The sequence below is a fragment of the Heptranchias perlo genome, chromosome 6 (assembly GCF_035084215.1).
Source record: "Heptranchias perlo isolate sHepPer1 chromosome 6, sHepPer1.hap1, whole genome shotgun sequence".
NCBI classification, from domain to species: domain Eukaryota; kingdom Metazoa; phylum Chordata; class Chondrichthyes; order Hexanchiformes; family Hexanchidae; genus Heptranchias; species Heptranchias perlo.
Window position 1 is genome coordinate 53,043,604 of NC_090330.1, and position 12,437 is coordinate 53,056,040.

The following is a 12,437-nucleotide window of genomic DNA, read 5'->3' on the forward strand; positions in this document are numbered from 1 at the left end:
CAAAGGAAGGTAATAAACTTATTTTTGTGGGGTCAGGAGGAACAGGAAAGAAAGACTTGCATTTGTATACCTCAGGTCACCCCAAAGCGCTTTACAGACAATGATGTACTTTTTTGAACTGTAGTCACAGTTGTAATGCAGGAAACATTGATAGCCAATTTGCGCACAGCAAAATCCCACAAACAGCAATGAAATAAATGACCAAATCATCTGTTTTAGATATTGGTTGAGGGATAAATGTTGGCCAGGACATAGGGAGACCTCCCCTGGTCTTTTTTGAATAGTGCCATGAGCTTTTTTACGTCCACCTAAGAGGACAGACGTGGTCTCAGTTTAGCACCTCATCTGAAAGACAGCATCTCCGACAGCACTCCATCAGACCTTCTGACTCAGGGGCGAGAGTGCTACCAAAGTGCGCCTCTGGGCCCCAAAGATAATAATCTGGGCTGCTGCCGCCCTGGTCTTCCTTCTGTGATCAAGAACACCTCCAACCTTTTCAGGGCTTATCTTGCAGTTGGCCATGCAGCCTCCAGGCCACCCGATATTGCACCAGGCCAGATCTGGTGAGCTGCATTGTAGTGCTGGTTTTGGGGGGGCAACTCGCTGGTGCTATTTAAATGAGGCCTTGAAACGGTCCAGGCCTCCCGCTGCACCGCCTGGGCAGTTGGTCTGTGCGTTCTCCCCAAATGATAAACCATCCCTTTATGTGTTTGTAAACAACAGTTGCATCACAAAATTGCCGTATGTGTGTGACCCACTAATATCCCACCAACTTGAGACAATAATACCCTTTAAATATGAATGATTAAACACATTTAATGGATTGCCTGGTCTATTGCATTTTTAAGTTTTTTCAAAGTAGAGTAATTAAATTAGGTAGATGGGCATTGTATATAGTTTCCCAGTGAAAGAAATGAATGTGTTACATATACAACCAGTCAGCAGAATGCTTGTGCTACCCAATCATCAGATTAGTATTTCATGAGTGTTATCATGTAGGAGTTGATTTCTGGAGCTAGCCTTTAGAACTGCAAGCGTATGAGGTTATCCGCATCACTGACCACAGTTTGTTCTTTCAACAGCAGATCACCATTCAGCATGGTAACGGTGCCAACACTAGTCATTTTTCTTTGTTCCATTAAGCATGTAATAATGCTTAAGCCAGAATGGCAGAAAACAAAAATACCTGCTGTTTTGCCTCAGGCAACCGTGACACTAGAGAAAGCACATTTTGAGGGTGAAGCAAAACTAGAAATAACCTCTCCATGTGAATTAGAGTGCCATAAAAGAGCACACCTACCAACGTATGAAAACCTGAAAGAATATTTGTCTTATGAAACTCTGTACCTAAATGGAAGCAGAACTCTTACAAATGTGGACATCTATGGTTTCAATGCTGCCGATTTGGTAAACAAACAGAATCACAGAGGTGGTAGAAGAGCAAAAAGACAGATCTTTGGCTTGGATGGCAGATTCAGTATCTTGGCGAAAAACTTTCTGATGCATTATCCTTTTTCAACTTCAGTCAAAATCTCCACAGGTTGCACTGGGACTTTAGTAGCTGAGAAACATGTTTTAACTGCTGCCCACTGTATTCACGATGGGAAGAGCTACGTGAAGGGTGCACAAAAGATGAAAGTTGGATTTTTTAAAACAAAACAAAAGGAGAATGGGAAAACCACAAATCAAACAAACTCAATTCTTCCAGAAAAACCTAGGTTCCATTGGATACGAGTAAAACGGACACACATTCCAAAGGGATGGATCAAAGGTTCAGCAAATGATATCGGCATGGATTATGATTATGCACTTCTGGAATTGAAAAGGCCTCACAAGAAACCCTTTATGAAAATAGGAGTCACTCCTCCTCGGGGAAGGCTGCCTGGTGGCAGGATTCATTTTTCTGGATTTGATAATGATCGTCCAGGAGATCTTGTTTATCGTTTCTGCTTGGTCAAAGATGAAACTTACGACCTCCTGTATCAGCACTGCGATGCTCAGCCAGGAGCCAGTGGTTCAGGAGTTTACATCCGAATGTGGAAAAGGCAAAGTCGGAAATGGGAGCGAAAAGTTATTGGAATATTTTCAGGGCACCAATGGGTTGATAAGAATGGTGTGCAGCAAGATTACAATGTGGCTGTTCGGATCACTCCTCTGAAATATGCACAGATTTGTTTCTGGATCAAAGGAAATTATGTTGACTGTAGAGATGGATGAAATCTTAAAAAGTATTTTGCTCTGCTTTTAAAACTGTGTACCGTGCAAGCTGGTATACCCTTGTATCACAAACACAAATATTCAATTATGAAACTTATTTTACTATGGGCACAACTCTTCTGACACTGGGAGGGCAAACACAAGAGAACAGAGTATTACAAAGGTGTTCATTAAAAATAGAAAAAAGCTTTTAAAATGTTTGTAACTTCTTCATATTATGGTGGCATCTTGAATTAAAAAGATAGCATCCCTTTTGATAGCTTCTTTAGGCTGGATTTTGAAACTCACTTTAAAAATGTAGCAATGTATAATGATGTAATTATTTCTTTTCTTCCAGCCTGCCATAAAGTTCAACATATTTTAAATAACTTTAGTCAAGTAAGCTGACATCAAATGCCTTTTGACATCTTGATTACGAAGACATCTAAAAACACATTGTAGCACTTAAATTGAATTTTCAAATGGCTGAGATATTCAAAAGGACCATTCCAACCTAAATGAATCACGGCATTACATGTGGAAACAGTATCTTACAAGACTAATGTTATTTTTACAGAAATTGTGGCAATGCTGGTATACCCTTGTATACCAGCATTGTATACCTCTTCCTTTCCACCCATTTTGAGTACAAAAAAATATGGGAGCAGCAGTTTAAAGACATTTTCATACACCTTAAGGCTGTTTGCAAATGTCAAAACCACATTCTGGAATTATGTTGTGGCACTTTTGGTTTGCATTGGGCCAGAATTCCAAGGCAAACTATTAATAACAATTGTGTGGGCATGTGGTACAATGTGTAAGTCAATAATATTTAAGAGCTTATTAGAACCTGCCTTTAACTCCAATATCTTCGTAAAATTTAAACTTTCATATTTGATGGAAGAATGAAAGCTTGATTAATATTCACAGTCTTCAATACAAAATATTTATCAAATTTGCCACATTTCAAGTCAGTGTAAAGCCGGCATTTATTGTCCATCCCTAGTCGCCCTAAGAAGGTGAGGCTGGGCCTTCTTGAACCGCTGCAGTCCCTGCGGTGAAGGTGCTCCCAAAATGCTGTTAAGTAGGGAGTTCCAGGATTTTGACCCAGCGATGATGAAGGAATGGCAACATATGTCCAAATCAGCATGGTGTGTGACTTGGAGGTGATGGTGTTCCCATGCACCTGCTGTTCTTGTCCTTCTAGGCGATGAAAGTCATGGGTTTGGGAGGTACTGGCGAAGAAGCCTTGGCAAGTTTCTCCAGTGCATCCTGTAGATAGTACACTCTGAAGCCACAATACGTTGGCGGTGGATGTTTAAGCTAGTGCATGAGGTGCTGACCAAGCAGACTGCTTTGTTCTGGATGATGTTAAGCTTCTTGAGTATTTTTGCAGCTGCATCCCTCCAGCAAAATCTCAGAATGTACTTCCTGGCCCAAGACCAATTTTCTGGCTTTCTTATTTTTAGGTCCTATCTTCCCTTTCTTGGACCTCCCTCTCCCGAATATCAGTCAATGTTTGATAGGTGGCCAATCAGCTCTCCATTTAGGTTATCCTCAAGGAACATATTTCAGTCTCAACCCAATGGCAGGCTTTTCCTCCACTGCAAATGATATTCTAGTAATTATTTGGGGAGAGTAGTATCATTTCATCTCCATAATAAATATTATTGGATGGTTTTCCTATCCTTTTATATCATTTAGCCACTTAATACATCTTATTTTTCTGTCATTTTCCCAGGATAAGGTATGTTCACTGATGTGAAGTAGAAAAATAAAAAGTGAAACTCACAGATAAAACTGTCTGTTTCTGTGAAATAGCTGTGATTATTAACCACTTTCTGTTCCCATAACCACGCGATTAATACTCAAAGTCCTTCTGGGATACTGATGAAAACCCCAACTGTAAATGCTCCAATTAAAACGTTTGAAATAGTTAAACATTTAATGAAAGTTTCTAGATGATATTCTGATATTTGTTGATCAATTCTTGAATTCTTAATGTGTTAATTGGTATTTTTTAATTGATTAACTGCATTTTCTTAACAAGCATGCTTTAAGTTTGTATTTTGTAATCCTGTACATTGTAGCATACTATTCTAAATCAATGCAATTCCATATAGCATAACATACTGTTTGAAAACTATGTAGTGTCTTGCTGCATAACATACTGCACTAGATTATTGTACCTTATGTTGTGACATATTTTTCTATATTAGTGATACCATGCAGTGTATCATATCATTCTACATTACAGTAATTCCATGCAGCATAAAATATTCCTCTAGATCAATTACATTTGAAATTTGGAATTCACATTAGCAAGATGCTAGTTACTCTAGCACTTCATAAATCCTTTCTCCATATTTGCATTTCATTGACCCAGAACAGTACATTACGCTATACACCTATATAAAGCATATTTGAAAGTTGTCCTTTGATCCAATATTTTGTGTGGTCATTTGAATGATTGGAGTGATGCAGTGTGGAACAACTTGATTGTTGGGTCCCACTGCACCTCAATAGAAGTGAGCACTTTGATTAAAAATGTCTTATCAGCCAAAAAGTTAAATTTTTCTTCTAAGTTTCATGATGCACATAATACCTTCAAGAGAACTCATATGTTCTGATTATTGAGAATTGAAATTTACCCCTCACAATCCTTGACTTGACTGACAACCTAGACATTGAACTTACAACTTCATCATGTGAATGTTATTTGTCATGTGGTCATGGAACATTCTTACCGTATCTCAGTATGTACTTACCATGCAGAATTTTATGGCTTAGAATGCTCTTATCAAATTTAAGGTCACCTGAAACTGATATCAAGGCTTACAAATCTCCATTGGTGCCAGGAAAGTGTAAAATTTGCTGTTTGCTTTAGTTAAATAGCCAATCAGCAGTGGTTAGTTATCATGGAAATTTACTCTGGTTTTGGGGAAAGAAAACACAATTTGTATCAGGCAACTTCTCTTCCCTGATACTTTTCGGCTTTTCACTTTTACTAAACCTAGCTGCCCATTCCATACAATTGGGTGGCACTTAAGCCTGTGACCTCAGTCATAACTTGAATGTCAGAACCACTATCATAGAAGGCTGCTTATCATAAATTACATTTTGTTTTGAAATCTTTTTTTATTCACTTGCTGTCCTTATTCCACCTTTCACTTAAAAGGTGGCTGACTGGAGCACAAACTTTAACGTGGGTATGGTTTTCCATCTCTTACCAATGTCAAAGTTGCAATGGAAATCCAGAGTCAGGACCCAGTCTGAATCCAAGGAGAAACAGATTCTGAACCTCTGGAGTAGGAGGTCTCACACTGTTTCAGTTTGACACCATCAGGAGTGTAACTCTCCAGTCCAATACTTAACAAGGCTTAAAGTCCCCTGTGGTCTCTCGTATCTTGTAGATTGATATCTTTTCAACTTATCTGCAATTAATTTTAAATATTTAGAGGATATGAACCCTGCCATTCGCACTGTCGACAGATTTACATTTTAACTGCTGGAGAGTAACTCTGCACATGCATGGTTAAAAGAATGTACAGAGCTCTTTCCTGAGTAAAGGAACCTGAGTTCAACCCAGGCACTGTAAGCAGGTTACTCACTGGCCGGAACCGACATTGCGACTACCTGTCTGAGATGAGTAGCTGCAGTGTAAATGCACTCTTCTGGGTGAATCACAAAGAGTGACACTTAATTCGTGGAGTCTGATGCCATATTTATGCTATGAAAGTATGTCTGTGATCTGTCCGACATTATTCATTGAATATGATGGGACATGTCACTGGGGTTATTTGAAACTAGTCAATATGCTGTAGCGATGCTTTGCCTCTGCTGCAGCAACCAGTTTTATTGGGTATCATTATACCTTTTGTGCAAACAAATATTGACAAAGGTTAGTGACATTTTCTCTTCATGGTTAAAATTGCTGATATTGGCCAGTATGTTTATGAGCTAAACAGAATATAAAAGAGGGCACCACTGCCTACCAAAAGTGTTCAATTTGTAATTTGATCAAAATAGATCAACTTATGACTTGACAACAGTTCCCTCATAAATCTTTGCAATTAGCTGATTGGCAGTGTAAATGACTGTAATCATATATTTGGTGGGATAATTCACTTGTCTTAACTTGAACCTTGAACCCGATGAGAAGTAAACATCTTAACCACCATGCTAGCTGACCTTTCTAGAGTTACATAAAATGAATGGCTATTCAAAAAGAAATGAGCAAGTTGCTGTTGGCTAGTGATGACAAAAGGACATAAAATGATTTGGCCACAAAATGCAGACATGTCTGTAATGATTGCATTTGAACTAGGCAATATTAATAAAAGTGAACATGAATGTAGAAATCAGTGTCAAAATTCAGAACAATTTGTTTTAATGCTTGGTATCTCTTAAAGTGATGTTCACAGTATGTGCTGTACAAAATGCCTGGAGATCCTGTTTATTCAGCAGGAAGATTAACATAGGGAGAAATATATAACACTCTTTTTGTCCCTTTTCATACAGACCCATTTAGCTGAACTATCAGAGTGGTGAAGTATCCATTTGCATTTGTACTGATCTGTGTGTAAACTTAACAGAATTAATTAATTTTTGTGTACAATGATAAAAGTTGTTTTAAAACTACAAAGACTTTTCCTACAAATGTTTATACCTTGTTCAACTGTCAAATGTACTGAGCTGGACTGAGAATTGTTTTTAATTTTCAGTGGCTATTCACTTTTTTTCAACTCAGCCATGGGCTTTGAATGTAGACAATTGTTAATGCAATACATGTCAACATTTTAATCAATAAAGCAGCGAATAAGCCAACTTCATTTGTGTATGTAGCAATTGCTTGAACTGGATTTTTGAACTTTATAAATGCCTGCCTTGCCAGAGACACCCACATCCCAAAGAATGATAAAAAAAATTATATAGATTCTTTGTAGGATTAGGAGTTAGAAATATCAGCATTGAGGGAAGCCGTTCGTAGCTCCAATCTCAGCTTCATATCAGTTATCTACTCTAATCCCATTTCCTTGTTCTTCCACGGTACTTTTCAGTATTTTTATTCTACAAGTATTTTTAATGCCCTCTTAAATGGCGTGATGGACTTGGCTTCATATTCAATATTTGTGTGAAAACATTTATTTTAACCACAACAACAACATAAACTTACATTTATATAGCACCTTTAATGTAGAAAAATATCCCAAGGGGTTTCAGAGGCATTATCTGACAAAAATAGATGCTGAACTAAAGAAGGAGATTTTAGGAGGGGTGACCAAAAGCTTGGTCGTAAGGAGAGTCTTTAAAAGAGGAGAGGGAGGTGCAGAGGCAGAGAGGTGTAGGGAGGAAATTCCAGAGTAGGAACTAAACGGCTGAGGGTTTGGCCACCGATGGTGGGACGAAGGGAGTGGGAGGTACACGAGGCCAGACTTTAGGAACGCAGACTTCCGAGGGGGTTGTAGAGCTGAAGGAGGTTAGAGATAGGGAGGAGTGAGCCCATGAAGAGATTTAAATATGAGAATTGAGAAATTTAAATTGGAGGTGTTGGAAGGTGGGGAGCCAATCTAAGGCAGCAAGGACAGGGGTGAGCGGGATTTGGTGTGGGATAGAATATTGGCAGCAGAGTTTTGGATGAGTTGAAGTTTACAGAGTGTAGAAGATGTGAGGTCAGCCAGAAGAACATTGGAATTGTCAAGTCTGGAGGTGACAAAGGTGTGGATGAGAGTCTCAGTAACAAATGGGCTGAGGCCTTTATATTTCCATTACTAATCATAAATTTATGACCAATCAATAGGGATAATCTTTTATTATTGACTCTCTCAACGTTTTCAAAATTCTAAACACTACTATAAGAATTTCCACTTAACCTTTTCTGTTCCAGTGAATACAGGCTTAGTTTTTGGTAAGTCTCATCCCTGGTATCATCCTAGTGAATTTACATTGCACCTTCCCCATAGTTACAAATATTTTATGTAATCGGACAGGGAAAGCTTTGCTACAATCTTCTGTCCGATTACAGAAAAACAGGAGATGCAGAATCTAAACAAACTGCTTAAGCATGAGCTGAGGTTCCTCCCCTGACATCTGCTCCATGACCAAGACCGCATCATTGTCGGCCCCCACCCCTACTTTTCCCTACCCGCTGCCACCTAAACTCTAGTCCCTGATTTCATCACCTTGAGGATCAACTTCTCTAATGCTTTCCTACTTGGCCAACCTGCCTCAATCTTCCACAAGTTTCAACGCATCCAAAACATTGTAGCTATCATCCTCAGCCTATGTCCTCACCCACACTGCCATCACCCACCACCATCTCCAAGCTCCACTTGCTCCTTATGCCCCAACAAGTTGCCTTCAAAGTTCTTTTTATTGCTTTTAATTTGCTCTATTTTCTCACCCCACCCTACCTTAGCAGTCTTCTCCAGCATGCACTCTCAACCTCTTTGATATTGGGTTATACCATGTCTCCTGCTCCCTCCTCTGTACCACTGGTGGATGCTCCTATTCTCTGGAACTTACTTCCTAGTTCAGCCCATCTTGCCACATCCCTCAATGCTTAAAAAACCTTTCTCTTTGACCATGTCTTTCATTCCCATCCTAACATTTTGAGTTTTCCATTTTTCCTCCTATTTGACATCTGTTCTTTCTCCTTCTTAATGTATGGGGTTTTGTCAGACATGATTTCCCCTTCATAAAACCATGTTGACTTTCTTTGACTGTATTATGAGTCTCCAAATGTCCTGCTACTACTTCCTTAATAATGGATTCTAGCATTTTCCCAATGACAGATGTTAGGCTAACTGGAATATAGTTACCTGCTTTCTGTCTCACTCTTCTTGAATAGGGGTGTTACGTTTGCGGTTTTCCAATCTGCTGGGACCTTTCCAGAATCTAGTGAATTCTGGAAGATTACAACCAATGCATCCACTATGTAGCCACTTCCTTTAAGACCCTCTGATGCAAGCCATCAGGTCCAGGAGACTTGTCAGCCTTTAAACCCATTAGTTTACCTAGTATCCAGCTTAAAACAAGTGCAAATGCAACACCACCAACAGGGAAAATATATCTGGCTGCTGCATTCTGCCATGGCGCCTCACTCTCAGAGCCTCTTGCCTCTACTGCTCCTCTTCCTCTTCCATTGTTATGCAGAACAGGAAGATGCCCATTGGGAAGTCCATTCCAGCTGCTTAGTCCTTCTGAAAAATTGCAGGTGCACTGAGACTGATGGCACTTTGGTTAAATATAGTGCAAGTCTTAGTAAGAATGTTTTTTAAAATTGCAAAGAAAATCACTATCAAACTCAATATCAGGTGACTTTAGCCCATGCTACGCCTAAATTTTGTGGGGTAAATCTATGCCAGAGCAATATTCGCGTAAATGCAGGAAACTTGCATAAGCTGGTCTTTTGTATGCATATAAATGAGCAGCAGAGGATTTTGGCGGACGTATCCCGGAGGCGACATAAATGATTGAGGAAATCCGCGTGTATTGATGTTTCAATATAAAAACCTGCTTAATCAATTACGCGCAAATTTCCTCAGAAAAAAATGACATAACCGTGCTCTTATGCCGTAGTTACGCTGAAAATTTCCAGGAAATTCCGGGCCAGAGTAGAAAAAACAGTCCACCAAAAATCTCTTCCAGGATTCAGTGATGTCTCACCTTCCAGTAGCCAAATGAGAACTTCTATCCCTTATTTTCCTTAGATGTTAGACTTCCACCCAAGCTTCGACATTCATGACCACAATTGCAATGAGATTGGGTGAGCAGTCAAAACGTGACAATGTTAGTTCTAGAAAACCGTTATCAATAGATCTTCATTTGCTTAGCCAGTTTCACAGGAATCAAAGTAGCTTACCTTGAACAGCATTTGATACACGACAATGTTCTATGTCATGTCCTTGCCTGCACTTGTTCCTGTCTCCTGGGGCTCGATTTTAAAACCGAGCCAGGAAGTGGGTGGGGAGGGTCAAATTGAGGTCGGGAAACCCATTAGTACAGGTTTCCCGGACATCCTTACGATTTTGATGTAAGGACGTCTTTTATTTTTTGTTGTTGGTTTCCCGTCCGACTGACCGGCCTGATTGATAGGCTGGTCTCAGTCGGACGGGAGAGCAGCCAGGGAGAGGATATGTTCAGGTAAGTCTGCAGGTAAGTCTTTGTTTGTATGGATGGGGGGGAGCACAGGGGGCATGGATGGGTATAGGTAGGCACAGTGCATGGGTGGGCACAGTGCATGGGTGGGCATAGGTTGGCACGGAGGTTGTGAGTCATGGGGGAAGGGATCGGGGGTCAGTCACCGGGGGGGAGTGTCATGATCGGGGGTCATCGCAGGGGTCTGCGATTGTAGAGGGGGAGGATTGGGGTCAGGGGTGGGAGGATCGGGGTCGGGGTTCGGAGGATCGGAGTGGGGGGAGGATCGGGGCCGGGGGTCGGAGTAGGGGGGAGGGTCTGCGATCGGGGGTCGGGTGTCCACGATCGTTGGGGGTTCGGTGCAGCTAGGATTGTTGGGCCTGGGGGAAGCACTCCTGCTCCTCCACAAGCTGTGCCTTTCTAGGCACCTACCTGTTAGCCTCGGGCCTTCTCGCCTCCTTTCACGAGGTGTAAAACAGAAGGCCCGGGAATCCCGCCGCCCCCCCTGGGGTTGAAATCGGGAAGTCCAGAAAAATGGAGGCCCGATGCCTCCTTGAAAGGTTTTAAGGCCCGACCCGCCTCCTGGTGCAAACCGGAAATGGGCAGGTTGGAGGTGGGTTGGGGGCAGGTCTGAAATGGTGGCAATTTTCAATAACCCACCACCCCCAACCCACTCGTTTTTCACTCTTAAAATTGAGCCCCTGATCTCTTTTCTCCTTATTGTCTTTTAATGCATCTGGTTCCCTTCTCCCCATAGGCCTTTCTTTCTCATTTTAAATAATGACTTCCATAAATGTTATGTTGCTCGACATATGTAGGCTGGCTTCTCAAACACTTGTCAGTAGCTTGGACATGATTATAGGGACATTTGTTAACAAAAATTTCTCATCGATGACATCAGGACCATTAGGCTTGTAAAATCAGATTTCTTACATATATACTATTACTGTGAATTTAGTTGTTGATAAGTGAAAGTGTAGATGTTTCAGGGCTTTACCCTACCATTGATTTACTTTGCTTTATAACAAAACAATCAGTGCTATGGAAATAACCTTGATTTCTATTTGAAATTGATTGCTGGCATTACCAGAGCACTTTTTTGAGTTATTTGTTTCATCATACTTTAAAACAAACCAGATTTCAAGTAGCAAAATGAAAGCTAGATGCACCAGCAGTGGGAACAAGAATGGCCGACAGAACAATTGAAATGTAAAATTAAACTTACAGCAGGGTTTGCAATGCTGTGATACCTAATCAAAACATTCCTGTTGTCTCAGCATAGATCCAATAAAGCAGACCTCCAAAATATTTGGAATTAAATTACTTAAAGTAGAATTTGTTCACTTTGACATTAGTTTAGAATACAAACTCCCACCTCTCCAAACTGTTCTGAGGTAACTGAGTGACTACAAGGTGTGAGAGAGCAATGTGGATTGACTTACTTTTCAAACAATTTAACCTAAATCTCAACTCTCTTTTTACAGTGGGCCATAATCTGAACTGTCTTAGCTGTGGGATAGGATGCAGTATGAACAGTAGGTAGATGAGATTTCACAGGGATCAATGCAATCTACATTGGTTCCATCTCCTATCCCCCACTCCCCTAAAAATTGGGCAGGCTTTGCTTTTTGTAAATCGAAAGAATGAAACTTACAGCACTGAACTGATTCACATAAGGAAAAGGCTAATGAAATATTCATAATGGATGAATGTTGTCAGAGTTTTGCCTCAGGCAAATCCTTAGATTGATATTCTTTCTTAGTTTTCCAGAGTGACAAGTGAATTCTCAGTTGCTGGGAGTCTGCACAGTATTTTCTTTTTTATGTCATCATGTACATCAATAAAGGGATACATACTCTTGCATATCCCACATTAAAAATCACTAGATGCCACTGTCACAAATTAGCAGCAGTGATGATGACGGGAGTGGTGTTGGGGGGGGTGGTGGTCCAGGTTGCAGGTGAAAGGGCACATTTGGCATATTTCCCACTAGTTTGAGAAAAAGCTTTGCGATAAATCCTGCCAGCAGACATTTAAGCTCCTATCTTATAACAGTACTGTCATGTTTTGACATTTCTAACTATGCTGCCATAATTGGATCT

General features: G+C 40.4%; 1 protein-coding gene across 3 annotated transcripts in view; it reads left to right on the plus strand.

Moving 5' to 3' along the window:
* The window catches only part of LOC137322996 (serine protease 23-like), a 28,317-nt gene extending 21,294 nt beyond the window's left edge, over window positions 1-7,023 (plus strand). For 2 of the 3 annotated variants that reach the window (XM_067986319.1, XM_067986318.1), the window contains one exon: window positions 1,083-7,023. In XM_067986319.1, the coding sequence (XP_067842420.1) occupies window positions 1,099-2,217 (1,119 nt within the window). In that variant the 5' untranslated portion in view covers window positions 1,083-1,098 and the 3' untranslated portion in view covers window positions 2,218-7,023. The remainder of the gene's footprint in view (window positions 1-1,082) is intronic. The other variant, XM_067986320.1, reaches the window with a different exon arrangement.
* Window positions 7,024-12,437: the final 5,414 nt, after the last annotated feature.